At 42.2% G+C, this 27,139-nt stretch overlaps 2 protein-coding genes across 2 annotated transcripts in view; both read left to right on the forward strand.

Annotated features, from left to right (window-relative positions):
• Positions 1 to 1,555: 1,555 nt before the first annotated feature.
• Positions 1,556 to 4,362, forward strand: LOC143352944 (uncharacterized). Its single transcript, XM_076785999.1, has 3 exons — positions 1,556 to 2,629; positions 3,082 to 3,241; positions 3,336 to 4,362. The coding sequence occupies exons 1-3, from the start codon at positions 2,458 to 2,460 to the stop codon at positions 3,730 to 3,732; spliced, it is 729 nt and encodes a 242-aa protein (XP_076642114.1). The 5' UTR covers positions 1,556 to 2,457; the 3' UTR covers positions 3,733 to 4,362.
• Positions 4,363 to 9,918: 5,556 nt separating this feature from the next.
• The window catches only part of LOC143352941 (uncharacterized), a 138,282-nt gene continuing 121,061 nt past the window's right edge, over positions 9,919 to 27,139 (forward strand). The window contains exon 1 of the mRNA XM_076785993.1: positions 9,919 to 10,034. Coding sequence (XP_076642108.1) covers positions 10,032 to 10,034 — 3 coding nt within the window. The 5' untranslated portion in view covers positions 9,919 to 10,031. The remainder of the gene's footprint in view (positions 10,035 to 27,139) is intronic.

The following is a 27,139-nucleotide window of genomic DNA, read 5'->3' on the forward strand; positions in this document are numbered from 1 at the left end:
CGCTCTCTCTCTCTCTCTCTCTCTCTCTCTGTCTCTCGCTTCAACGTCGGCGCCGTCGGTTCCTCTCGTCCTTTACTCGAAAATATTCTTCTCTCTTTCAGCAGTTTCGCTTGCGCGCTCGCCCCCTCCCCTCCTCCCGCCCCCTCTTCCCCTTCCACCATCGAAATATTCGCAGCTGCAGCTCAGACTCGATGCCCACAGTCTTTCTTTTCAACATCCTGATTTCTTTCGTTTTCATTAGAGTTTACCGGCAAATTGCTTCCACCCCCCTCTATCTCCACGGCGCGACGTCGCACGACACGTTCCTCGACAACCCTGTTTCTCGCAAAACACGAGTCTGCTATTGTAACCCGGTGATTTATGTTTCCACGATAAGACTTGTATCGTGTATGACAGAAAAGAATCTTTATCCGATCCGATTGTCAAAGGAGCTGTCTTCTGTTTCGACATTGCACATTTCCAGATAAACGAACGTTTCGCGATCCGACGCATCTGATCGATTTTAATCTATTTACAATCAATGTGTGCAACTGTTTAATTAGTTCGCAGGATTAATATAACATCAATTGCCCGACAATGGAGCGACGGTGGTGGATGGGATCATGCGCAGGCACCGGCTGATTGTACCGGTGCTCGTTCGCCATTGGACGGCGCGGAACCGCGCGCGACGCGCCAGCCAATCGCGGAGCTGCGCGATCGAAGTATGAACGCAATTATTCAGAACGTTCAAACGGGCAAGATATTTTTGATATATATCCCCCCCCCGGCCGTTGCACAGGGTGTCGCAGGAGTTTCCGAGTTATCAGCATGTGAACCGCGACAGCTTATTCAGGGAAAGTCATTAAGTTCTAATGGAACTTCAGCGATATGAATTGTTTTATCTGTATTGTTGTCGGGAACAATCGATGTAGGACTCGATCAGATAGCGTGAACTATTTGCACGGTGATCTGCGCAGTTTCTGACCGCGATTTGTTGCTTTTTTTTCTGTTCGACAATTGCTTTGCAACGAACGGGCCAATGAGAACGCAACCGCGCGCGTGTCGCAAGGCACGTTTCCCCGGCGGTCCCTCCCCGTTTATCTCGATCATCCCTCAAGGTCCACGGGATCGCGCACAAAAGACAAGACGGCGCGCGGTAAGTATAGCGTTTCATCCGGCGTGGTCGTTTTCGCTGCGTTCGCCAAACCCCTCGGCATGGTCGATAACGGCGCGGTGGAAACGCGACGGACGTGACCGCCGCGTACCCGCGACCATTCTCGCTGAGCATGGTGTCCACACACACGATCACGTAGCAACGCGGCACGTCACGACGCACGCGACCCGTGCCCCGACGCATTTGGCAACGTCGAAACAGCCCGAATTCCGCTTCGACCACGGCACGGGCGAGAACGCGATCCGTGTTGGTCCGGGCTCTGCTATTACCCGTTCGCGAATCCCTTTATCTCGTTTTATCGAGCATCGACGTGGTTTCAATTCGAATTGATCTCCCCGTTGCGGATATTATTCGACGAATACCGTCTATTTATAAAGTTAGCGAATACCTTTGACAACCGGTTCCAGCCGATCACCGGTTTCTCGCTGCGTTATTATAAATCCGGTGCGGTCGATGAGCGCCCAGTATCACCGCATTGGAAATGCGGCGACGACCGGCCGGCCAACGGGGACGCGCCGCGTCCCGCCGCACCGCGTCGCGTCGCGTCGCGTCGTGGCGTGGCGTGGCGTGTTCCACACATTTACAGTCCCAACGAGGAAAGGAGGCGATCGAGCGAGCGCGCGGAGCGGAGCGGAGCGGCGCGACAAGCTCGCCCCGCGGGTTCCGCTGGCTTTCAGCCTCTCTCGCCGAGAGATAGATTTGGCAACGCTGCGGCATAGCAGCGGCATAGATTCCGCTCCGCAACCGCAACCGCACGCCAGGGCTAGCGCCATGATGCCAAACCAAGCTAGCCGTGCAACGGTTTCTCCGCAGTGACGCGCAAGCTGCCGGCGACGGCGTAGCGTACACGGCTCGAATTCCCTGCTGCGGGAGACACGTTTCCGTCCAAATATTCTATTTAGATTTTTTCTTTCCGTACGTTTCGACCGGTCCTTCAAGGTTCTCGCGGTCGTTCGCTCAACGATCATACCGATCTCATAACACATCGACTGCGTTTATTGACCGTCTCCGCGCTCCCGGATTAATCCGAATCGATAATCCCGTATCTTTGGTTCGCCTCGTTGAGAAAAATCCAGTTTCATCCCCTATTCTACTCGTTATTGTTTATTCCGAATTCTTCCGCTCCTCTCCCTCTCTCCCTTTCTCTGCCTTTCTCACTCTTTCCTTCTCTTCCCTGGTTATCTCCACTGGCACCTGTTTTTATCAAACAATTCGAAAGTTAAAAAGTTCCAACGAGACGGGACAAAGGGATAATCGAACGTGAGGCCGCGAGGGTGGTTCCAGGGCGGCCGGTATTACTCAGCATGTTCGATACGGAGAAATTTATCGAGGAGATAGAGAAACGGCCTGCGATTTACGACGTGAATCGTAGCGAGTACAACGACCGTAACGCCAAGATGACCGCGTGGGACGAGGTCTGCCAGGTGATGGTACCGAATTGGGCGCGCTTGACGGACGAGGAGAGAAACGTAGAAGGTATACACCACAGTCTCTTAGCGATCGATCGATCCGGATTCCTTCAGTTGCACTTGCCCGACCCTGGCACTGGTCGCCACGACCGTACATCTGCGGTCATTTAAAATTAGTTCGAACATCGGTTTTCCTTTTCGCCCGTGCCGGTTATGAGAGCGACGATTGTTCGTTTACATAACACCGTGCGATGAAAACAGCGGTCCTGAATTATTATATTACTTTCCTTAGAAACTCGACGCGAGACTCCGTTTTCATTTCTCCCGAGGAATCCCATGATATACGGGAGATATTGTTATCTGCCCGGGCGATTTAGATGGTCGATTAACAGCCGTTCCGCACGGCAGAACGCCGACCGATACTAATTACGCCGGGACGCATAGATCGTATCGTCTTCGATCCACACCGTATCGCTGTGTTAATCGTATCATTCTTTTCTTTTCTTTCTTTTTTTTCAGAGAAAAATCTACGCGGAAAATGGAGGAACATCCGCGACTATTTCATGAAGGAGCTGAAGCTGCAGAAGTCGCAGAAATTGGGACCGTCCGGTCGGAAACGGAAGAAGTACATGTACTTCGATCAGCTGCAGTTCCTTATGCCAACGGTGGAGAACAAACGGTCGGTATAGTGTTCTGGCGTGTTGCTCCGGTGCGAATGAAACGGTGAAACCGCGCGGGACGGATTTTATATTGGCGCTGTCTGTGCTCTGCAGGAACATTACAATAGGACTGAATATTTGCAAGTCGGAGGAAAGCGAGGGTGAAGTTGACAATCCGGTGATCGAAGAATACGACATGCCGCTGGCCCACGCAGCTCCTCCCATAACGGCGGCCAGAGAGTATCTCCAACCGGGCGCATCCTATAAAATGTGTCCCCGTTATCCGAAACAGCTTTGCGAGACGTCGTTCGCGTCCTTCGATAATGAAATTCACGATATGCTGTCGTCGCATAGCAGCCAACGGGTCGCCTACGACGAGGACGACTACGACAAAATGTTCCTGCTTTCCTTATTGCCTATCATACGACAAGTACCGGAAGAGAAGAAGCTGGACGTCAGGATACAGATACAACAGGTTTTGGCGCTGGCTATACGTCCGTCGGATAACTAGCAACGTTAATTCTCCGCCGTATCTGCGAGCGATCGTGGCGATTCATAAGACTTAGGCTCCGAGCGTGTATATATATATATACATACATATACATTATACATATTATTATGTGTACGCGTTTGTCCGATCCGCGGCGATATTTCCACGGTTATCGCGGAGAGGCTTATTGCGCGACACAATATTTTCATTAATTTGATATCACGAGTAATACATTATTCATCTTTCAATCTTGAACACGGTGTAAAGGTGTACATTTTTGTAGCGGTACAAGCCACTTCAACGTTGGCTACGCTTCGGTTACGTTGATTCCGATAATTGCTTGATAATAACTACGTAGGTCGCGAACTGTTCGAGTTACCGATACAGCGATAACGTGTGTTCGACGAACGTCGCACACGGCGTAGACTCGCAGGGACTGAGCACGACTTATGGATTACACTTCGAGTACCTATACCTGTGATATTATACGAGGGAAAAGTCCTTTTGATAAATGCAGACATAGAAAATAGAAAATTTATATGACGTGGCAATGTTACTGTAACGGAAACGCGATGCGGTCGGTCTTTGCGTGCAAGATCGGTACATGTATTTTCGTAATTTGAAATAAATATTAGTTATATTTTATCGATACTGTTTGAAAACGTGGAAAATTAATGGGAATTGTTAATGACGAGTTATACGGGAGATAACGTTGCCCGCGACGTTACCTGTAGTCGATACAGAGAATTCGTCCGTGTTGAGGGTCCCGCCAATAGATGGCAGCACCTGCGCCTCTCTCACCCGAAATATCCTTATGATTGTTCAGCACACGAACAATAGCAGAGTAATTAATGTAGGAAATCGAGTTTAATTACAATTCGATTAAATTTAGTTTATACGCGTATCTATGTAACACTTATCACCGATTACGTGTACCCAATTATTTCCCGTTGATTGTTCGTCAATTTCAAATAAAACGATTACAACACTCCGCTCGCTAATTAAATCCCACGGCATGAATCGAACGTCGTTAGCGGTGGAGGAAAAAAGGGTGACGCTTCGAACAAATTTAATAACGAACTGTTTTACATAAGCGCGGGTTACCGGGGGCGTCTATTATTTCCCCGGGAAACTCGACGACGGCGTAAATGACGTCTTAGGATCGTTTGCGTCTCGATACGCTGAGGAGATTTCAAAGCGCCGCTCTAGGAAGACATAAAATTTCATCAGGAGTTGGCGGACCCGTTTCCGAGTAGCCGTTTAGGTGTAATCGGCGGCTTCGATGGAATGAATACCTTTATATTCAGATGCAGGGACCGGCTTTCGGTCTTCGTTCTAAAAGGGACTAACTTAGGAGCCAAGGGTGGTCACGTGACTTTTGCAGAGTCAGCAGGTCGGTAACTGCTGTATAATTTTCGATCACAGCCTGCAGCCACTGACATAAGATCCGTCTTGGTCTTGATCCGACGGGTCTCAAGTCTGTGACTAAACTTGTCACATTTTTTGCTCTGTATTATCGATATTATGAATTCCAACGCCAGAAACGTGTTTCAAGTTTTCGTGACTAGCGCGAGCTAGATTGGACCTTCCTCTTTCGAACGAGCCCTTTCCCAGCGAAAAATATTCTCATATAAGGACGAAAAGTTGAGGCACGTAAAACCATTTTTCGCCGATTTTTGTCGGTAACGTGGTCACTCTACCTTATCGCGAATCTACGCAGTCTTGGCTCCGAAAAATATTCTCATATAAGAACGGAAACTTGAGGCACGTGAAACCATTTTTCGCCTATTTTTGTCGGTAACGTGGTCACTCTACCTTATCTCGAATCTACGCAGTTTTGGCTCAATTTTGCCGTTCGCTTTCTCCCAGTGATGATGCTCATTGTTTATCATAGATATGGCCGGATACGTAGACAAGGATGACGTTCTAGGACAAATCGTGTCTTTCCTCGGACGCGATCTCGTCGTTTGCTTTATTTCTGCCGTGCGCAAACTGGATTTAATTATTCACCCACGCATTCGTGTCGTGCCTGCGCTACAGCATGAAAAGGTATTCTCGTAATGTATCTAATTATAAAGCAGATAATGAATCCCATGTGGAACTGTTAATCCACGGTGTTTCTGTCGAATTTTTGTCCGCAGTAACGAACGCTCGGTGCGTTCAAAAATACATCCGAACTCGTTACCGTAGCGAAATCATGTCGGTGATGTCCAAATGAGGAATTTGTTAAGTTAAGATTCGTTACCGGTCCATACAACGCACGCAGCTCTGACGTCAAACGAAATTCTGATCCGAATCACTTGAACGAAACGCGTGAAGCAGATTCAATTCTGATGCCGGTCGAATAACATTGATTGCTCGTTCAGCGGGAACTCAAAATGGGGTTGATTATCGTAACGTATCGATCGTTATTCCTCGTTCGAAAAACATTTGTCCGCGAGTTCTATGTAAATCGTGATAAACCATCGAATGGATCACTCGGCGTGATGTTAAGAACTGCGACAGCGCTCGCAAGAAAATTTTGCCGCCCGTGACATTTCCTTTGTCATCGGGCATTTACGATCGAACATCGGAACAATGGGGGTTGCATCGTTTCTGCGCAGCATTGTTTCCTTTTTTTTCCCCGTGCGATTTGTGATTTTCAACCCGATCGAGACAAAGGCCGGAACGAAAAAGGGAGGATGTCGTGATACCTGTCAAACTAGAGTTCAGTCCTCTATGTAATCTGACAATAAATCATTTCGGCATTGTTGCGCCCGTTCATACGGTGGATAATAATGACAAGCGAATGCGGCACGCGCTTATGTGAATGGGAGAGAAGGAATTAATCGTTCGCTTAACCCCTTGCGCAACATCGGGTCGGACTGGTGATGAGGATTCCGAACGGAATCCACTACATATGTGTGCGTTATTAATAGACTGTGGTACTGTGTACTAACAGGAGTAGGTGATATTTGGATCTCATCTTTTGTCACAAGAAACTTCTAAATTGGAGAAACGTAGTATTCCTTTATTTTATAAAATAGTCTTTTTTGTCGCTGCCAATATATAGGGTGTCCGTTTTATCCCCTATTTTAAGTGATATAATCCCTATAAACCTTTTTAAGGGACTGATACTATGAACAAGTTTTTGTTGAACAAAAGTTGTTTGGTATGGAGGGAAATTTTTGTTGTACCTGTTACAGTAAAGGAAATTTCAAGATCAATTTTATTTTTCCACATAGAATGCTATAGTTTTCAATAACTACAAATAGAACAAATTGGTACGTATAGATAAACGTCATTAATTTGCAGCCTTTAATTATTCGCTAGCTTGACTTCACAGTACCATTTTCTGAGGAAAAGAATTTCTGTAATAGTCGTACCTGGCACGTTTTAGTGGCACACAAGATCAAATAGGCTTGGCGGACCTTAGTTAGGAGCGTATTGTGATCCGACGCACGGTTTTTTACTATTTCACGACTTTCCATGAAAATTACTTTATTAGCGCCTCGTTGAACTCGTCTATACAAAAAAAAATTTTACAAAAATTGCAATTGGTTAAAATTGCAGAGAAAATACTAAAAGTTGTGTTTTGCAACTTTTTTTAGTCAGTGTTGTAATGAGCTACAGATGATTTCAAATGATCACATAAGGCCGAAATTCCCTGGAAAGGCCAAAACTCTGCAATTTTCACCCCTAACTTTTCATCGTTAAACTAACGTAGCTCATTGCAACGTTGACCAATTTAGATGAAATATTCAGAATATGTATAATTCATACACATGTACAAAACCTACATTTAAAATTTTTAATATTAGCTCGCATAAAAAGGTTGCAAAATACAACTTTTAGTACTTTCTCTGCAATTTCGACCAGTTGCAATTTTAATCAAACATTTTCTTTCACGTTATGCAGCGAATCAATTGTTCTAACTTTTCAGAAAAATTCAAGAAGTATAGTCCAATATTAAAGTTATGCGATTTGTGCGGTCCTTTTCTATGCGATTTTCTTTTTTGTGCGATTTTTTTTAAGCGGTCCATATCCACCGCACAAAAAGAGATTTGACAACAAACCTGTAATACAAAACAATATCTGCTCCATTCGAACCTTACAAAATATGAGTTTGATTACAATAATTAGGCCGCCCTCTGTATTTTCTTGTTCTAGAAAATGATGGATAACAAAGAAGTGAACTTAGCGCTGCGAACTGAATCGTAATGGCCGGGGGTTGGTTTCCAGGTGTCATGTGATCATCTTGAAACGTTTGTAGCTCATTGCAACATTGACCGATCTCTATGAAATTTTCAGCATATAAGTTATCGAAATCTACGAAACGCATTTTTTACATTATCGTCACAAGATCAGATGAAAAAGTTGAAAAAACATAATTTCTAAATTTATTTATCATTCCAACCAATTGCAATCTGAAAAAACATTTCTTTAGTCATTCTCTAGCAAACTAGTCGGTCTAACATCTGAAAAAGTATTCTAGTCATTTGGACTAATTTTAAAAGTACTTACGGTAGTGTATATTATTGGAAAAGTCGATAAGTTATACTAACGAGCAAAACTGAGTCTACACTATTTGAAGCTACATAACTTTTTAAAAATTAGATCAAATGACTTGTATTTTATTGAGAAGCTAGAAGGATTAGTTCATTAGACGAGGTGTAAAAAATTTTTGGAAAAAAGATTGAATTGGTCGGAATCGCAAAAGAAATAGTAAAAGTTGGTTTTTTCATCTTTTCTATCTGAGCCTGTATTGAAAATTTAAAAAATGTGTTCGTTTCGCTCGAATAAATTATATCCATGCTGAAACATTCACCGATATTGGTTAATTCGTTTACGAGTTATAAACGCTTAAAAGTGCGATTTTAACGCAATTTAAGTGCAATTTTCCAACTTTTAAGCGTTTCAATTCAAATTTCTCTCGAAAATTTTTTACACCTCGTCCAATGAACTAATCCTTCTAACTTCTCAATAACATTCAAGTCATTTGATCTAATTTAAAAAAAGTTATGTTGCTTCAAATAGTGTGGACTCAGTTTTGCTCCTTACCGCATATCATAGGAAAGGTCGATAAGTTATATGGCGGTACAATAGCGTCGTATACAAGAAATTCTAAACAAAATTTCAAAAACGGTCATTTGACCGCGCGTGGCAGGTTTAGCGTTAAGAAATACACTAAAGCGGGCATCTGTAATCAGCGTCGAACGCGTCGTGCGCGTAAACGTGCAAGGGTTGCCAGCAACTAGTGGCGTTTGTCGAAGCTGTGCCCTCGCCGAGGCCTCCTTTCCCTCCCATTCACTCCCTCCCTGAATAGACAGAACCCCCTCTACCCCTTCGGATCTCCACGTATCAACCCCTACCGCTCCGGCCGCTTCTCTCGCCCTCGCTCGTTCACGGTTCCCCTCTACTCTCCTCGGTTGTCTCTCTCCCCCAACGACACGCGCGGCTTTCTCTCGCGCGCGCGTTCTTCTGCCTGTGGAGCGACTCTCGCAGCATCCATCTGCCCGCTCCGGACTTCAGTTCACATCGAGAACGCGGCACCGTCGGCACCCTAAGGACCTATCCTAGACCCTGCGGAACTCGCCGGATTCATCGAACTCTTGTGGTACCCGGCCGCCCGAGGCAGATATTCGCGCGAGGAAAACGAACGGGACCGATCGATCCGATCGATCATCAATTTTCAACAAAACGATTCCGGACCTGAAACAGAAAGAGAGAGAGAGAGATCGCAACCTGCGAAAAAGAAAAGTTCCCCGTTGACGATCGATGGTACCAGAGCTACCGATCCTCGTTTCCGTTACCAGCACGAGAATCTCGACGACCACTCGACGGTGACTTCCACACGCCTGAGATCCGCTCGGATCGGCGCGGCGAGAGAGTTTGATACCCTCTCTTTCTCTCTCTCTCTCTCTCTCTCTCTCTCTCTCTCTCTCTCTCTGACGATCCCGTTTGTTATTCCGGTCGAGTTCGCGACCCCGGAGGACACGGAATCGGCTGTCGCGCGGTAACGGATGCCTTGAGGGGTCGCCGGAATAAAATTAGGTAATCGCATTTGACGCGGATAGGCGAAACACGCTCGAAGCGTAATCGTTAAGGGAGCGACAACAGGAAGGGTAGAGGAGCCACGAGGGCTCGCGAGGAGACTGAAGAAGAGGGACTTCCCACGAGACTGCCGGGGGTTGTTGCCCAGCCCCGAAGTAGCGAACATCGGGCCCGGATGTTCGCAAGAACGAGACGCCGGAAACGCTGCCACGTTGGAAGGGAAAATATTGACGGCCGTCAACAAGTTCCTTACGACATCCCCTTTGGTTAACAAAGTCAAGCTGCTGATGGTGAGTGTCTTCTTCTTCTGCTTTTGTTGTCTCCTTCACTCCGCGGTCCGCGCTCGCCTCCGCTCCGCTCGGCACAGTTTCCCGCCGCGACCTTATTAAGGAACTGGTTATTATCCGTCGATTGCCGTGGCCAACGAGATTCTTCGGGAAATTCTTCGACGTATTGCGCGGTACAACGTCGCATATATAGGGCGTGCGGGGGCGGGGGGATCGCATTGTTTAATCGGATCAAGCGATCCAGTTTCATAAGAGGATCAATTTTAACGGCCGACACGGCCGCTCCGACGGTGTTTTTCTCGCTTAAACCTCCCCCGGTTTCGATAGACTTTCCAATCGGTATCAATTAACCGGCCCGGCATCAACTTCGAGTTTCGCGTCCGATTGCAATAAGGTTCGTTTCGACGTTTAACGAAATGTTGCAACACGAGCAGCTTCGACGGGACGGGGATTCTCGCGCTACATTGTGCCCCGGCGACAAAAAGCCACGAAGAACATGTTTTTGAAAAGTTTCGCCGCGTGAAGAAACGCTACTTGAACAACGTTACAGTGGCTGCGGCCATAGTGGTCCCAAATTGACAAAACGTGGTCAAAACCTCACAACTTATTAAAAAATTATTGGTTCTGCTTCTGAAAATTGGTATTAGGCCGTTTTTGGGGTCGCTGATCACGAATCTGAAATTGGAAAATTTGCTGTCTCATGTTGACCGGAACGAGGGGGAAGACTAATTCTCCGGATAGCAAACTCTACCCCTTGTATTGTATAAAGTAGGTATTCTATTCGCACTTCATAGTTCCCAAAGAAGAAAGAATTGAAGAATTGCTGGTCTTTTTGCGTACAATAAGAACCCATAATCAAAAATATAGGTTTCCATTTGGAAAAACAAAGTTGACCTTCGAATGACCTTGAAAACGCCATCCAAATAAAATACTGATACTGCCTTGGACACGTGTTTTACACTTTTTTCATATCTTTCATACTTTTCGAGATATTCGGCTGGAAAGTTTTCAAATGAACAGCGCCGGCATAAAAACAGCGTTCGCGTTTGAGAAATAGAAAAAAATTTCGGATATATGACTCCTTATTAAAAAATTGACATTCTATTCGAAATCTGTTTAAATTTTACAGAGAGACTCGGTGCATATCTCTCACAGTTTGACAAGAAATGCAAGGAAAGCATATAAAATACCTACTCTGCGTTACAAAATCAGTGCTACGACCACAGAGGCACCTAGGGACTGCTAATTATTTTTATAATTGCAAGATAATGCTATGTAGCAGTAGCTCCAACAAGTTTTAGCGATGGACCGTGCGAGACTTGCAAGTTTTACTCTACATCTTAAAAATTTATACCTTCACTTTCACTCTCTCTTTTGCATACATAGTTATCAGTTAACGATAAACATTTGGCACTAAAAACTATGCAACTTACCTCCACAAACAGCATCCATAATGCACAATTAAAATCGAAACGTTTCAACAGAATTTGTACACTGTGCACTTGAAATTCGCCATGTGCTTCACAAGCTTAAAAAGGTATGGTCTAATGAACTCGAAGTTCGGACTGTGACTGTTGGTCAGGTATAAAAAAAACGACCTTTTCGCTGTTCACCCCCACTTAGAAACACTCTTCGAGTAACCAACCCCATACTTAAAATTTACCTAGCTGAAAGTTCATATTTTAGGTTATGGCCACGTTTTCCGGGTTCGGGACCACTGTGCGCCGGCGCAAACGCGAGTAATAGGGCGCGTATTAGTTTTACAACGCGGTCACTTCCGGTTTGGCGAAAGCAAAAACTGCACGCTCCGATCCGGCTTCCGAGCTTCCCGGACACAATAAAAGCCGAATTATGTAGAGGGGAAATGGTCCGTGGAGGCTCTCCACACATTTTTACCGCTCGCGTTGATGACGGCGCTTTTAATTGCGCGCGATTATCTAGCCCGACACTTGTTTGCACTCCATTAAACCTTCATTTTTTGGTCGACGCGGTGCCGTGCTCCTCCTTGAAATCCTCTGTGGACGGGTTCTAAAAACGACGCGCATTAAAGAGCGCGGATGTGTCCCGGCAATGTAAGCAATTCATTAGCCGCCGCGTAGAATCGCTTTCGATGGGGGGAAAAAAAATAGAACCGAGAAAAAGTAAGGGGAAAACAGCGCGGTTTCGCTCGGGGAAATCGGCGATCGAAACTAGTGTTCCTTCTCGAGAATTCTTTCTCGAGAGATTTCTCGAGAAATTTTATAATTGGTTATTTCTGATTTCTCGAGAAAAATTGCGGTATTTCTCGAGAAATTAAATTTAGGAAAATTCCTCGTGAATCTCATTTATTTTATAACATATAAATTCTTAAATTCTCTTAAATTCCTATTCAAAACATTAGAAAAACTGAATACTGAGCAATGAGTTTCCTGTTGTTATTAAAGAAGAAATATCTAAAAGAAGAGACAAGATTGTTGTATCCCTTCTAAAATATCTGCATAATCCAGAATCGCTGCAAAAAGATCCAGAAGATACAGTTTTTTATTTAACATCCAAGGCAGATATGTATAAAATGGCGAAACAAATTCTAAGCAGACTTTATGGAAAATATGACAACGATTCTTATGAAAATAGTGAAAAACTTTCAGATTCTCAGAATGCGGAACTGTCACTGGACAAAACAGTTAGAATTAGAAATTGCAGACAGCCTTCAAGAATTTTGTAGACTGTAACAAAGGAATTCCAAATTTTTGAGTCGACTGGAAAAAGGACACCCAATCTTCAGCAACTTTTGGATGTTCTGTATACGATAAAGCCAACGTCCACACAAAACGAAAGAAATTTTTCTACGACTACAGATTTTGTTGCAAAAAGAAAAGAAGTAGATTGTCTGATTCTACATTAGACGCATTAAGAAGTCATTTCAAAACGAAAGCGTAATGTTTCACTTTATAAAAGTTTGGTAAGAGTTTCCCAATATTTTTTTATTTCATTAAAAATTCTCGAGCATTCTCGAGAAATATAGTCTTATTTCTGAAAAATATCGAGAAATTAGGAACACTGCGTGTAACATGGAGTATTGTAAAATCTCGACAAAAGAGATTTTACTATATTCCATAATTTTTGGTAGCTTAGGTTACCGTTTTTGCGCGACGGCATACATTCTTGTGAACCTACCACGTTGGTAGCATGAAGAAACGTGTAATATGGAGTATTGTAAAATCTCGACAAAAGAGATTTTACTATATTCCATATTACATGTTGACATTTGAGCATGTCGAAATGGTGTGTTGGAGTTTTCTAAACAAAAATGGAATTTTCCCAATATTTTTTTATTTTATTAAAAATTCTCGAGCATTCTCGAGAAATATCGTCTTATTTCTCGAGAAATGAAAAATATCGAGAAATTAGGAACACTGCGTGTAACATGGAGTATTGTAAAATCTCGACAAAAGAGATTTTACTATATTCCATAATTTTTGGTAGCTTAGGTTACCGTTTTTGCGCGACGGCATACATTCTTGTGAACCTACCATGCTGGTAGCATGAAGAAACGTGTAATATGGAGTATTGTAAAATCTCGACACAAGAGATTTTACTATATTCCATATTACATGTTGACATTTGAGCATGTCGAAATGGTGTGTTGGAGTTTTCTAAACAAAAATGGAATTTTCCCAATATTTTTTTATTTTATTAAAAATTCTCGAGCATTCTCGAGAAATATCGTCTTATTTCTCATTTCTCGAGAAACGAAAAATGTCGAGAAATCAGGAGCACTAACCGAAACTAATTCCTGCCTGGAGAATTTGGCGTTTTGCCAGAAAAATTGCACGGATCGGCCCTACAATGGACCGAAACAGTGGACGCTGATAACGCGAATCGATGTCGTGCACAATCGTCACTGTTCTTCCCGCTCTCATGCTATCCGATGTATCGAACGCGGGCCGGCAACAGGACACTTCGTTCGCGTTATTTTAACTTGTTGCTCGATACGCTCCACGGTGCATTTGTCTGTTAATTATCGGCTCGCAATAGACACGGGGTTTCTATTACCGTGGGATTGCGTGGGATTGCTCGTCGGAATGCGTTAACTGTAACTACGAGCGGGATGATCAAAGGGACGTACCTAATAGTTTCATACCGCATCCGAAACAGAGAAACGGCTGGTTGCCAGCGAGTAAGGGGTGTGAAGGGGGTGCACAAGTGTGGAGAGGGGGGGGGGGAGGGCGAGTAACAGCGATCTTATCAGTGACCTGGTTGTCGGCGATTAAATTTATTCAAAAGACGATCACCTTGGGCGCCTGGCCGTCGTAAACGAGATCCGCTAGGAAAAGAAAGATCCGCTCCGATCGAACACACAAGTCACGTATCCTCCATGAGGTCCGAGCAGTTTCTCGGGGAGAGTTTCTCTTTATTAAATTCCACTTGACAAGCCGTTATGCTTCAGATATGCATCGATTTTGGATTGCATCCTTTCGCTCGTTCCGCCGTGTTTCAGACTTTACACATTGCTGAGTGTTCCTCCGAGGTCTATTAGCCACTTACGCGACGAATCCTCAAAATTATGAAGCCGAACCGAACCTACTAGGTTAGGTACATCTTAACGTTGCGGGGCATCGCGTATTTTGCTTCTCGTTAGCGAGTACGCGGGGTGAATGGGAAACCTAATATGGACCGTACGATAGACCAAAGACTATACTTGCCCCTCCCCCTACGCCGTAGCTTGGTAGCTTCGAGGTGAATGTCGTCGGAGTCGTACAGGAGAGTAGGGCAATCGGTGTGGAGGACTAACTTCTTTAAGGGTGGTTTTTCTTTTTTTAATTTATTTATTTATACAGGTCGCATCAACGACTAGGTCATTAGCGACCACAGATATTGTATCATAATATTACGTTATTATATCTTTGTGCTTCACATATAAGTCACTTATCAGTATACCGAGGGGAACAAATTTTGTAATTGTTATATGTACATAATATTACAAAGTGTGGAAAATTTTTGTGGATTTTGGACATTTTAAAACTTGGACTATATTCGACTTAACATTGAAACAATCACTTATAATTCAAGGCTGGATCTGTTGCTCTTTGCTTCAGGGACGACTTACGTTGCCATAATCTTTTGGTGATCTGGTCTTTTACGCACCTAATAATCCGATCTTGTGTAATCGAAATGTTCGTAGGAATTATTGCACAGACATAGAGGGCTAAGGGTAATTTGATTGCCAGTTTACAGTTTTGTCTCGAAAAACGGCAGTGGCTCGAAATCGGCTTCTGCCGTTTTTCGGATCAGGGTACCTACTCAGGCTCACCTTTGTTCTCGAGTGGAAGTTTATTGGTCCCATAAAGTTCTCCGGTAAATTATATACAGTTGTCGGCCTAGCAGCGATATCTTTCGTTGAAAAAGGATAGCGTGCAGTGTTTACTCGATATATGTCCAAAACACGGACAGTCTAGCCAGGGACATATATCGGCCAGATTCTTTGATCCACGCCGAACGTAGAAAAGGACAGCCGAAGCTCTACATGTCTAGGTTCAAGGCCCTTCACAGGGTACCTATACTCCGCGGTAGTGGGCACAATTTCGCGACGTTTATCATCCAGGCCTTGGCGACATATACAGGGTGTTTATTTGAAAACTTTCCAGCCGAATATCTCGAAAAGTATGAAAGATATGAGAAAAGTGTAAAACACGTGTCCAAAGATTTCGAGGGAGAAAGAGAAGGGCAGTATCAGTTTTTTATTTGAGTGGCGTTTTCAAGGTCATTTGAAGGTCAACTTTGTTTTTTCAATTGGAAACCTATATTTTCTATTATGGGATCTTATTGTACGCGAGAAGTCCAGCAATTTTCGTAGGATACTTTTCTTTTATCGGCGCACTAGTTTCGGAGATATTTAAAGAGAAGTAGAGCGAGGCATATTATTGTGTAAAATTCTTTGACGCAAATCGTTGACGTTTTCCAGTTGTACTAGCACGCACCGTTTCAAAACAAATTTGTCCTCTATTGATCTCTTGTTTATGCTGTCTGTCTTGCAATATAAAATTGTACTATTTAGTCCAGTGCGAATCATCGTGATAAGAGATCGTAGTACAATTAATTGTATAAGATGGTGTATTCTGCTGGTCTTTTCACGTACAATAAGATCCCATAATAAAAAATATCGGTTTCCATTTGAAAAGACAAAGTTGACCTTCAAGTGACCTTGAAAACTGCCCCGCTCTTTTCCCCTCGAAATCCTTGCAGAAAGGGGTTTAAACATTTTTAACCCTTAAATGCATGAGTGGGGTCCGCAAAGGACCCCAATGTTGGATTTTGTGTTAACATTTTTAGCCGCGCCATTTGTGAACCGAGAGTTCAGCCATTTGCTTCTGTCAATATTTAGGTTATGTTCAATGTGTTTACAGAAATAAATGGTTGCTGTAATCAAAGTTAGCAAGGAATTAGGTAAGTGGGGTCCGCAAAGGACCCCAATGTTGGATTTTGTGTTAACATTTTTAGCCGCGCCATTTGTGAACCGAGAGTTCAGCCATTTGCTTCTGTCAATATTTAGGTTATGTTCAATGTGTTTACAGAAATAAATGGTTGCTGTAATCAAAGTTAGCAAGGAATTAGGTAAGTGGGGTCCGCAAAGGACCCCAATGTTGGATTTTGTTGTTAACATTTTTAGCCGCGCCATTTGTGAACCGAGAGTTCAGCCATTTGCTTCTGTCAATATTTAGGTTATGTTCAATGTGTTTACAGAAATAAATCGTTGCTGTAATCAAAGTTAGCAAGGAATTAGGTGAGTGGGGCCCTCAATGGACCCCATGTATGCATTCATGTTCCTAATATTTAGTTTACCTATGCACTTAAGGGTTAATATCTTTTCGAGATAGTCGGCTGGAAAGTTTTCAAATGAACACCCTGCATAGAGTAAACACTGTATACCCTCCCATTCTGGCGCTAAGCGGACAACTTCGGAAGAAGAAGAGGGGATAGAACCGTCCTATCCTGAAGAGAAACATCTGTGTCATCAAACATTTCGATCACGCGAATATCGAACAGGACGATCCGTGTTCGCGCCGGGAATCGTCATAGTGGTGACGCAGCTCTGAGAGCCACGAGTTGAGCACGTGTGATCTTGAGAGCGTTCGGCGAGCATTGTCCCCGAGAAGGAGACTTCTAGTTGTACAAACCAACGAGGAGCTTCTACGTACGCTCCGCGTCATTCCTAGCGTTCCGATATTGTCGACGAATGCCCGGCCCACGGAGGATTCGAAATTCCGGACGTGCGCGCCGCCATACGCGGAGACAAACGGCCGGACACGCGGATTGTTCCGAGGCGTTCCTAAAAGAATCCACCGCTGACCCGAGCGCGATTCAAGGCATTCGAACGGGGTCACAAAAGCGAGCATTATCAGCAACCGGCCGCGGCCTATCGCGACTCCCATCGGCCGCTTCCCGGTTCGGTTTTATCAGTCCATGTTCACGAATTTTCGCGGCGCTTTCGGTCGCGCTGATGACTTTTCCGAAAAGCATCGGTCTCGCCGAGTGTTTTTCTCTTTTTGTTGGGCGATGCCGCGACGCTCGACGTTTTCGAATTAACGAGAAGCTGAACTCATTGAAATGAAACAGAGGCGTTGTTGGTTTTACCAGTTGAATTCACTTCAAGGAAACTTGACTGTAGACTTTGCCGATTCGATTCTTCGCGCTTTGCAGATTGATACGGCGCACAGTGCGGACAAATCGCCTGTTTTCGGCACTTCTCGTAGTTCGGTTATTAATGCATATATAGAGGAAATTTTTTACAGACAATTATATTTACCAATATAGTTTATAATTTTAACAAAAAAAAATTTATTATTAAAAATTAACAAATTTATTTTTAAAAACTAACAAGTTTAGATCAAAATTATTAATAAATGAACCATATGTAAAATTAACAATAATAAACTTAAACAAATTATAATAGTGAATAAAATGAATAAACTCAACAGAATGCTATCCGAGCATGTTGCTGCTGCTTCGCTATCCGAGTCATTCTCAGGACTTTGATTGCGACTCAAAATCATTGACTCTCGTGATCTTGCACATTTCGATCTATCTCTACATTCTTATTACTTTTTCAATAGTTATAAAACATATATTAAAAACAAATTACAAATACATAAAAATGATTGATACACAATTATTGCAAAATTGTATTATGCATTAATATGGTTATTATATGATTATTATTAACAATTTCCATCCTAATACGCATGTTTTGCAAAAGAAATGTATTTCATATCGTGATATACACGAATATTTCCCGGTAAATTCGCCACTGTAACTGTGGCGAACAAATGGCAAAATTTTTTACAACCAAATTTGTTTACAAATGTATACTTATTGTTAATTATTCGCAAGAAATGAAATTTAACAATATAACTAATACATTTAAAAAGAAAATAACAAATTTATAAAATTGAGAGTCGCAAAAAGTCGCAGACAAAACTATGAAATTCTTAAACTATAATAAGTAATGTATCCGAATATGCATAAATCTCAGGATATATTTTGCCGTTTTTGTTTTATGTTAATTTGAAGTTTTATATGCAATTAACAAGTAAAACCACCGTTGAAAATTTGTACAAAAAGTAAATCTACTTTATTAAATGTATAAAGAATGCATATTCCTTGGTAAGCACTTTCCATTACACAGAATTATTATTGCACACTCATTTACAGTTAATATAACATTTTTCGATTTTTGGCACTTTAGAGAGTGCCTGCATGGCCAAATTTTTTTACAAAAATCTAAATTTGGTTACCGATGCATATGCAATGCTAATTAGTCACAAAAAATTAAATTTAACAATAAAATTAATAAGTTGAAACAAAAAAGGAATTATTTTTATGCATAAAAAAAATTGTTAAATGATTTTCAAATGAATAATAATATGCATTTCCTGCTAATAAAGGACATTTCCTGCCAAAGGACATTTTCGTGCATCGTCAAATAAAAATGTAGTGAGATGGGCCGACTTGTCCGCAATTTGGGCAAAATCGGATTCAAAATCAAGGAACTTTCGATAGGAATGAGGTAGAGCGATGAAATTTTTTTTAAATGAAAGCTGCAACTTTGTAGAATATGGGAAAAATAGGGAGATTATGGTCGAACGTTTTTTAACCTTGAGAAAATTCGTTAAACTTGTAACTTGTAACAGATAAAGCTGCTGGCCTTCCTGTACTTTTCTTCTTTCCGTATGCACTTGTGTCTTTCAACAAATTATATATATATATCTTTTCGACTGCGACTAACTTCTTTTGCAATTTTAGTAATAGACAACTTTTGTTTTCTCAGAGCTAAAATTGTGCTAATTTCGCTTTCACTAAGTTCTTTGCCACGACCCATTATGAGAATGGCAATATGACAAAGCTCTAGATACAACTTGAACACTGTAACTCCGTGCGAGCTCACGAAACACTGAAGAATATGTAAACATAGTTCCGGTGTGCTATCATTTTGTCTGCGTCAGATTATGTGTTCCTTTTTCAACTGAGAGAACTCATTGAAGTAAAGTCAACCTGTGTTATGTATACATATACGTAGAAGGTACATTTTCCATATATTTTAGAGTTCCCGTGCTAGCGTAATCGTAACACGAGAAATTAAAGATGGCACACGCGTGCTATCTTTTGTATGGGAGTGTATATTGAAGTTATAAACGCGATGAATAAGTTAAGCGATTGGATGCTGGGGAACGCGTTGCAACGCTTCTATTTTTTTTTCCCCAATCCGGAATTTTTTCCTCTGTTGGCGAACACCTACGCAGCCCCGACCGTTGTGGTTCCGTCGTTGATTGTGCTCGGCGAAACTATGCGAGGGCTGACTCCTGCTTCGTTAACGGAATACCGTTCGGTCCGAGCGGTTACGCGGAGAATTCGTGTTTGCTTCTTGCAAGGGCCGGAAGTTGGACGCGTGACGGCCCGCAACCGGACGGGGAGAATCCCCGGTTCGAAGACGATGAAACTCGATTTCGGTCCGACCGAGCGGAAACAACTTCTTCGGAGAACAAATAAAGTATCCCGGTAAAAAAGAGGGGGCCAAGATTTTTCCGTGAGGGGAGGGGGAGGGGGGGAATTGATACGTTTGCGCTAGGAACTTGCCGCCACTCGTGTCCGCATCCGTATCCGAATTTATTCGAAAGTTTCGACAACTCGGTCAAGATATGTATTCAAATTACTGAACTTATTTCCATCGTTCCTGTCCGATGCGGATCAGCATCTGTTTGGAAGTTTGAACAAGCTTTTTCTTTTTCTTGCATTTTTTTTTTTTTACGGCCAATACTGCCGGTCGGAGGAAAGCGTACAGGGTGTAACAAAATTTAGTGTCGTGGTTTTGGCAGATGGTTGTACTCCTTCGGATCGGTGGAGATCTGTTAAAAGAAATTGCCGCAAAATTGACTTTGACCCTGCAATTCAAGGTCAAATGTTTGTACGCTTGTATCGCATTCTACTCGCCACGGGGGACCAAACTTGTCCAAGGAACCGTAGGTCGCAACTGAACCGTTCTCTTATAAAACAATGTTAAATATTTCAACTGAAATATTAAATATTTAATATTAAATGTTAAATACTTTTGTCTTCCGTTCCTCGGGTTTCTCGTTCTTTGCCATAGAATAGAACCATCAAGGTTTATCGCTCTTGATAGTCGTGCTTGATCACCGGCTTCGATATGGCCGCCATTATAACGCAAACAGATCCTTGGTCTTTCTTCCAAATTTCTGCGAACTTTTTCGTAGATGTTCGGTATAACCTGCACACGGTGAAAAGCGTGTTCGATTCGTGATTTCAATTGCTGCATAGTTCGCGAGCTAAGGTATAATTTCCAAATGCTTCGTCAATAGCATGAAGCATCTGACGCACGTTATCATTTCTTCCTCTCCTTTGCATACCTGACGTCTAACACTCGCTGCACAAGAGAGCAGAAAAGATTGTGATTGTTGGCAGTGGTTATCTGAAAGTTATGACGTTTACTGTCCTCTATTTGTTTACATCCGTTCTGTTTACGAAATAATGGTGGCCATATCGAAACCGGTGATCAAGCACGACCATTAAGAGCGATAAACATTGATCGTTCTATTCTATGGCAAAGAATGAGAAATCCGAGGACCGGAAGACGACGTTGAAATATTTAACATTGTTTTATAAGAGAACGGTTGAGTTGCGACCTACGGTTCCTTTGACAAGTTTGGTCCCCATGGCGAGTAGAATGCGATACAAGCATACAAAAATTTGACCTTGAATTGCAGGTCAATTGCAAGTCCGAAGGTGTACAACCATCTGCCAAAACCATGACACTAAATTTTGTTACACCCTGTGCAAAACGCACGACGGTTTAGAAAGTTTTGGGCGAAGATGAACAAGTTTTTGGAAAAATGGCGTTCCGATGGTGACGTGTTGCGGTTAAGCGGATTAAATTATAAAATTCGGAGTGTTTTCAACAAACGCGACGAGTATTTGCTTGATATTCGAGCGAATTTCCATCGAAAATCTCGGCAGGATTTTGCCGCGCGTTGAAATCCCTCGGTGCTCTAGTGTTCCGTCATGTTGCCTTCCGTATTCAATTAGTTCCCATCAATTACCCCGTCGACCGATTCTCGAATTAGGCCGATATCTATTCCGGCGACCGAATCAAAACGCGCATTACGTTGTAATTGGCTCTCTCTGCGTTGCCCGGCGGCACAGATTTTTCTCATTCGGCCGACAGTTTATTTAACATCGTAAAATAATTATCTTTCGATCGCGCGCGATTCGACGGTGCAAATGTTTGACGCAAACACTGCGGCCTGTGGTCTGGATTCGATTCCACGTTTAACACGTTGACTGCCACGTCACCCATGTGTGGGTGACAGAGTTATTTCTCCAGGTTTTAAAATGAATTTTTACCAAATGCATTTTTACCTTTGATTGGGATATGTAAAATTCAAGAAAGTTGGAGGACTACTCAGTATCGTACATTTAAGTTTTTTCATTTTTTATTTTAAGAAATAACTTACTTTGATTTCATGGAATTTTTGAGGTTTCTAGTTTGGCGGTCGAAGTGTTAAATTGCCGAAAGCCGAGCACTTTTTAAACATTCTGCCTCGAAATTGATGCGTCATCTACATTGTTTGCTTGCCATTTTTTTGCTGGATCGCCGATTCGAAGTCCTTTTAGATCTTCCAGAAATGTTAACGAGTTGAAACCAAGCTTTCAAGCCACATTCGTTGTGGTATTAGGTTGATCATTCTCGTATGGCTTGCAGTGTGTGCGTTAATGCTAGGTTTACGGGGCACTAAAAATTACTATTTTACATTACTTCATAAAAATAATGTATCTATCGAGATTCGTAGCCATCTTTTTACTAATGTATACCCAAAGAAATCCCAAAGAAATTGTTAAATAATTCCTCGTGGATGCATCTTTGCAATCTCAATATTCGTAGATTAAAATGATTGGGATCCGTCATTTTGACGGAATAAAATAAAAAAATTCTTCGGTAAAAAATATTGACGGTTTTTCAGAAGTAGTTAATTTATTGTCCCCCTCGGGGTTACAATTCGGCTCCGAAACAGGCTCCGAACCTTAACCTAACATTATCCTAACCTTAACCTTAACCTAATCTCATTTTTTCAGAAGAGGAAATCAGTATTCATCTGTTCAAATCATCTTCATTTTTCAGTTCCGCTCTGATCCACGGTCTAATGAAAACCAGGCTTAAAGCATAGTTAAACAATTGATTAGTCGAATCAATTCTTTTCAGCAATCATCTGACCAGCAATTTTTCTCTAATTATTTTTCTATTTTTTCTCATATATTTTAATAAATTCACGTTTTTCGTTAAATTTCGATTCGAAGAAGGTGGAGTTTTATTTATTCATTACAAGATAAAAATTACTAATACTGATATTTATATATTGGATCGTTGGCGAAGAAAAGCCTAATTTTAGTCGTGGGAACGATGTTTCGAATGTCTTGAAAATTCCTTGAAATTGAAAGTTGCAGTTCGAAATACCGAAAAAATGATAAATTCTGACTTGAGATTTTACCGAGACGTTTCTAAAGAATTAAATTACAAAATTCTGGAAAAAACTCGATTATTCCCGTGAAACCGAATAAACACATATCCAATTGTTCATAGGTTTTAATCAAAGGTACAGTCAAAGCATAACCACGAATATCGAATTTTAAATTCAGATAAGTCACTGAATCATTCATACCTGATGCGAATGAAACGGGGACAGACATTAAAGGGTGAAACGCAGGATTCGATACAGGTAGCTAATATTCGCCAATGGGAACGTTTGAAGCCCTGTAATATTCCATAGCGTTCTCAGCTGGAAGTTCATGTTACGATATTGTGTACAAGTGCCTTATTAGTACGACACAGTTAATCACCGTTTCGACACCTCATGTATAATTAGGCCTTAAAACACGAAGCGACCGTCTATTACTCGATTGAAACCACGTTTTGCAACAGTAGATGTAAATGAAACGCTCCTTTGACGATTCATCTTGCATTGTGCTATACTGCTAACATTATCCATCCTACCATTAATTTTACTGATCTTGATTAGCCTCCGGATGTTTCTACAAAATCGGCCAAAAATAGTCAAACAAACAATCACCTTTCCTTGTTATTTTTTACATTCCTATAAACAAAAACTATTTTTCCTAGCTAACGTATATACAGACGTTGCGGCACATTTTCCGAATAAATATTTATCTTTGTGCCAGCAAGAGACCTGCACGATATTTCTAAAAAATGGATCCCCAACGATATGACACAGATATGTCGGCGAGATAATCCAATGATAAAACTTTTCTGTTATTTAATTATATTTTTATGAAGATTCGATCATTCTGATTGTAACGAGACGAAACAAATTTTCAGTTTACTGAGGGGGTTGGATCCCATTTAGACCCAGAATTATAAACGAATAGATTCTAAGAAAATGACGTTGATCTCAGAGAAGAGGATAGAAAAATCTGTAAAAGAAAATTGACATGTAAAAATCAGAATAGATCTAGTTACAAAAATTATAAAAATCGTCGGAAGCGTCCGAGGGTTAAGACCAGGATCACACGAGCACACAGTGTCACAGTGTGTGCATTCTAGGTGGAAAAAAATCACAGATTGTTTCATGCTTCTTCAAAACCGATTGAAATTTTCTGTTAGGTTATGAGATGAGATTCAACATATGTGGAACCTTTAAAAATAATATTTATATTGAACAATATTATACGGTTCGGAGTTTTCACGTATTGATTTCGATACTTATATCGCTATTAAAGGAATTATTATGGGTATAATTAGGCTCAGTAAACATTCCGAAAGAAGAATATCCATCTAAAATGGCCATTCGCGACACCGTGGAACGTTGGTTTTGTTCTGCGTAACTTTCTCCAATCGGTACGCGGTGTACAACAAGATGGCCGATGTAGAACCGTCTATTTTCGTTTATAGTTTCTGAAAAATGAGAAAGAAAAAATCAAGAAAGCATTGGGTGCACCCTATAAACAGATCAGAATATTAAAAGGTACATTTTACGCGCTCAGACGAAGACCAATTTTTCAATTATTTTGACATGGCGCGGACATCGTTCGATGAACTATTTGAGAAATTACCGTAGTTCCATATGTAATTTTTGAATAGTTTTAATTCGGTTTTAGTGAACGAATATGGCCTAATTATCGCTGTAATGTTAAGAGCCAAGGGTAGTCACGTGACTTAAGATCCGTTTTGGTCGCGATCCGACGGGTCTCAAGTCTGTGAATAAACTTGACACATTTGTTGCTCTCTATTATCGATATTATGAATTCTGATGCCAGAGACGTGCTTCAAGTTTTTCGCTTTATTTCGCAGAGAATCAAGACAAAATATAGCTCAGTCTCTCGAAATTAAGAGAATCTCTCTGCGGCAGCCATCTTGTGACGTCATACTTGCTTCGGAAAGCGAGTTTTCTGTCGAATATTACAAATTACTCCACGATCAGGTGGAAATTCGCAATTTGGGCTCCATACAGACTTCGATTGTACTTTTAGGAAACACAAGTGACCAGTTTTAAACTGCTCATTGCAATATTGAAGCGTCAATTTGTCAAGTAACATAGCGTGACAGTCAAGGCCAAATGCCTCCCGGCCCCCTTAAGGGGGCCGGCATGGTTTGAAATACATATACGTATGCAAGGGTCAAAATCTACACAAACTGCCGCTTCAATATCGCAACGAGCAGTTTAGAAGTGGTCAATTGTGTTTCCTAAAAGTCCAATCTACGTCTGTATAGAGCCCAAATTGCGAATTTCTACCTCATCGTGGAGTAATTTTGTAATATTCGGCAGAAAATTCGAATTCTAAAGCAAGTGTGACGTCACAAGATGGCTGCTGCTGAGAGATTCTCTCAATTTCGAGAGATTTAGTGTTCGTATCGTAAAAAAAGGCTCCATACAGACGTAGCAAAGACATGTACAAACACGGTGGTATGCATTTTTAATTGATTACTTACTTATTTAAGTCGTAAAATGTCCAGAAAAACAGGCACAGCGTAACATAGCGTGACAGTCAAGGCCAAGTGCCTGCCGGCCCCCTTAAGAAATCGCAGTCGCGAGTCGTCCGCGTGTCAATATAATAATTATTCACGTTGTAGAAGGGTTGTTATCGCGTCCGATGGTAAATGTCGCACGGTAAGCGATCCGCGTGCACGATAACCAGGAAAAATATGCATCCCTTGACTTTATCCCGCGGTAACAACGCGGTAACTCGCGGCAGCCTCGTATGCTCCTCTTCCGGTGGCGCATCTCGGCGTTCCTTAATTCATTTGCGGCGGCCCTTTGCATCGCTTTAACAGGCTCTTTTTATATACGGCCGTGTAACGAACAGGGACGAGAATACGGGCGCGGGTGGATCCCGACGAGGAACTCCGAATCTAATTAGGCTATCCCATTTTCCCCGGCAATTTGTAAGAGATAGGCGAATATTTCGTTATTTTAATACGTTCGGACTCTTTCGTTCCGGCTCTCGTTTCACAAAAGGACAGGTAGAAAAAATTTCCCGGGCGGACAGCCCGGGCCCCGGTTGATTCTATTTTAATTCGAATTTCGATTAGAAAGCGTTAGCAACGGGGAAATGTTACACGGGGAGCGTACGCGTAATTTGCGCGAACTATACGGGGACAATACCGCCCGGAACGGTTTAAAACCATTGAATCGCGCACGTTTCCGGGATCGTTGTGTTTGCGTAACAATGCTTTTTATGGGAAATTTACGGTCCCACAGATTCTCCGGCCTCCGGTATGCGCCGAAGAAAAAGACGCGTCTCTCGGACGTATTCTCCCGGTTTGCTTCGCGTTGCGTGCTGCAGCAGGACGCATAAAAGGAGAACGGAATGATGGCAGAGGAATGCGTTGCAGGAACACATAAGCGCGATAGTTTCCCCTTGATCGAACCGGATCTTTACCGGAACAAAGCGTTTCGGAGCACTCCCGCTCTGTACTTTTATATGTAACGAGCGGCGTTGTCGATAATTAGAATTCGGTTAACGACAGCATCCTGATCGGAAAAGGATCGTTGATGGCCACTCTCGTAAAACTTCTATTCCGTCGAGTCTGTCATAAAGGAACGCCTAAAGACAACTTCAGCTTCGCCCAGTAAACCGAGCGATAGTTACCGAAACCGTAACATTTACGACGGGCCGACGTTTAATTGGCGTTCGAACGTAAATTTCATAGAGTACTTATCGAATGGTAATATTTTTCTATCGCCGAGGAATTTTCATTGCCGGCGAAATTCTTTCTGTCTCTAGACTTTCTCCAATTAAACAAAGAGGACTACGACGACTATTAACCCTTTGCGCTCGAGTGGTGACTCTGAAACACGACTAGAAATTGTTGTGGCATTATTTCAAAGAAATTACAAAAAATATTACAATGTATTTGATACATTACGAAATTTGTATTCAACAGATTACTAAACATTTACAGATTATATGTGGAAATCGGATCAGTTTCGTATGAATAAAATGAAAATATTCTAAGACGAAAGAAAAATTTAGTATTAGAATGAAAATAAGGTTAGCAGCACGGGGACGTCGATTATGATGATCAGAGGTATGCCTTGAATGAA

This window comes from Halictus rubicundus, chromosome 3 (assembly GCF_050948215.1).
Source record: "Halictus rubicundus isolate RS-2024b chromosome 3, iyHalRubi1_principal, whole genome shotgun sequence".
Classification (NCBI taxonomy): Eukaryota; Metazoa; Arthropoda; class Insecta; order Hymenoptera; family Halictidae; genus Halictus; species Halictus rubicundus.

Bases quoted from the DNA above. Each gene is read 5' to 3' on its own strand.
- LOC143352944 (XM_076785999.1), top strand. From the start codon at position 2,458: ATGTTCGATACGGAGAAATTTATCGAGGAGATAGAGAAACGGCCTGCG. The intron at 2,630-3,081 runs GTATACACCACA...CTTTTTTTTCAG, and splicing joins CGAGGAGAGAAACGTAGAAG to AGAAAAATCTACGCGGAAAA. The intron at 3,242-3,335 runs GTCGGTATAGTG...TGTGCTCTGCAG, and splicing joins CCAACGGTGGAGAACAAACG to GAACATTACAATAGGACTGA.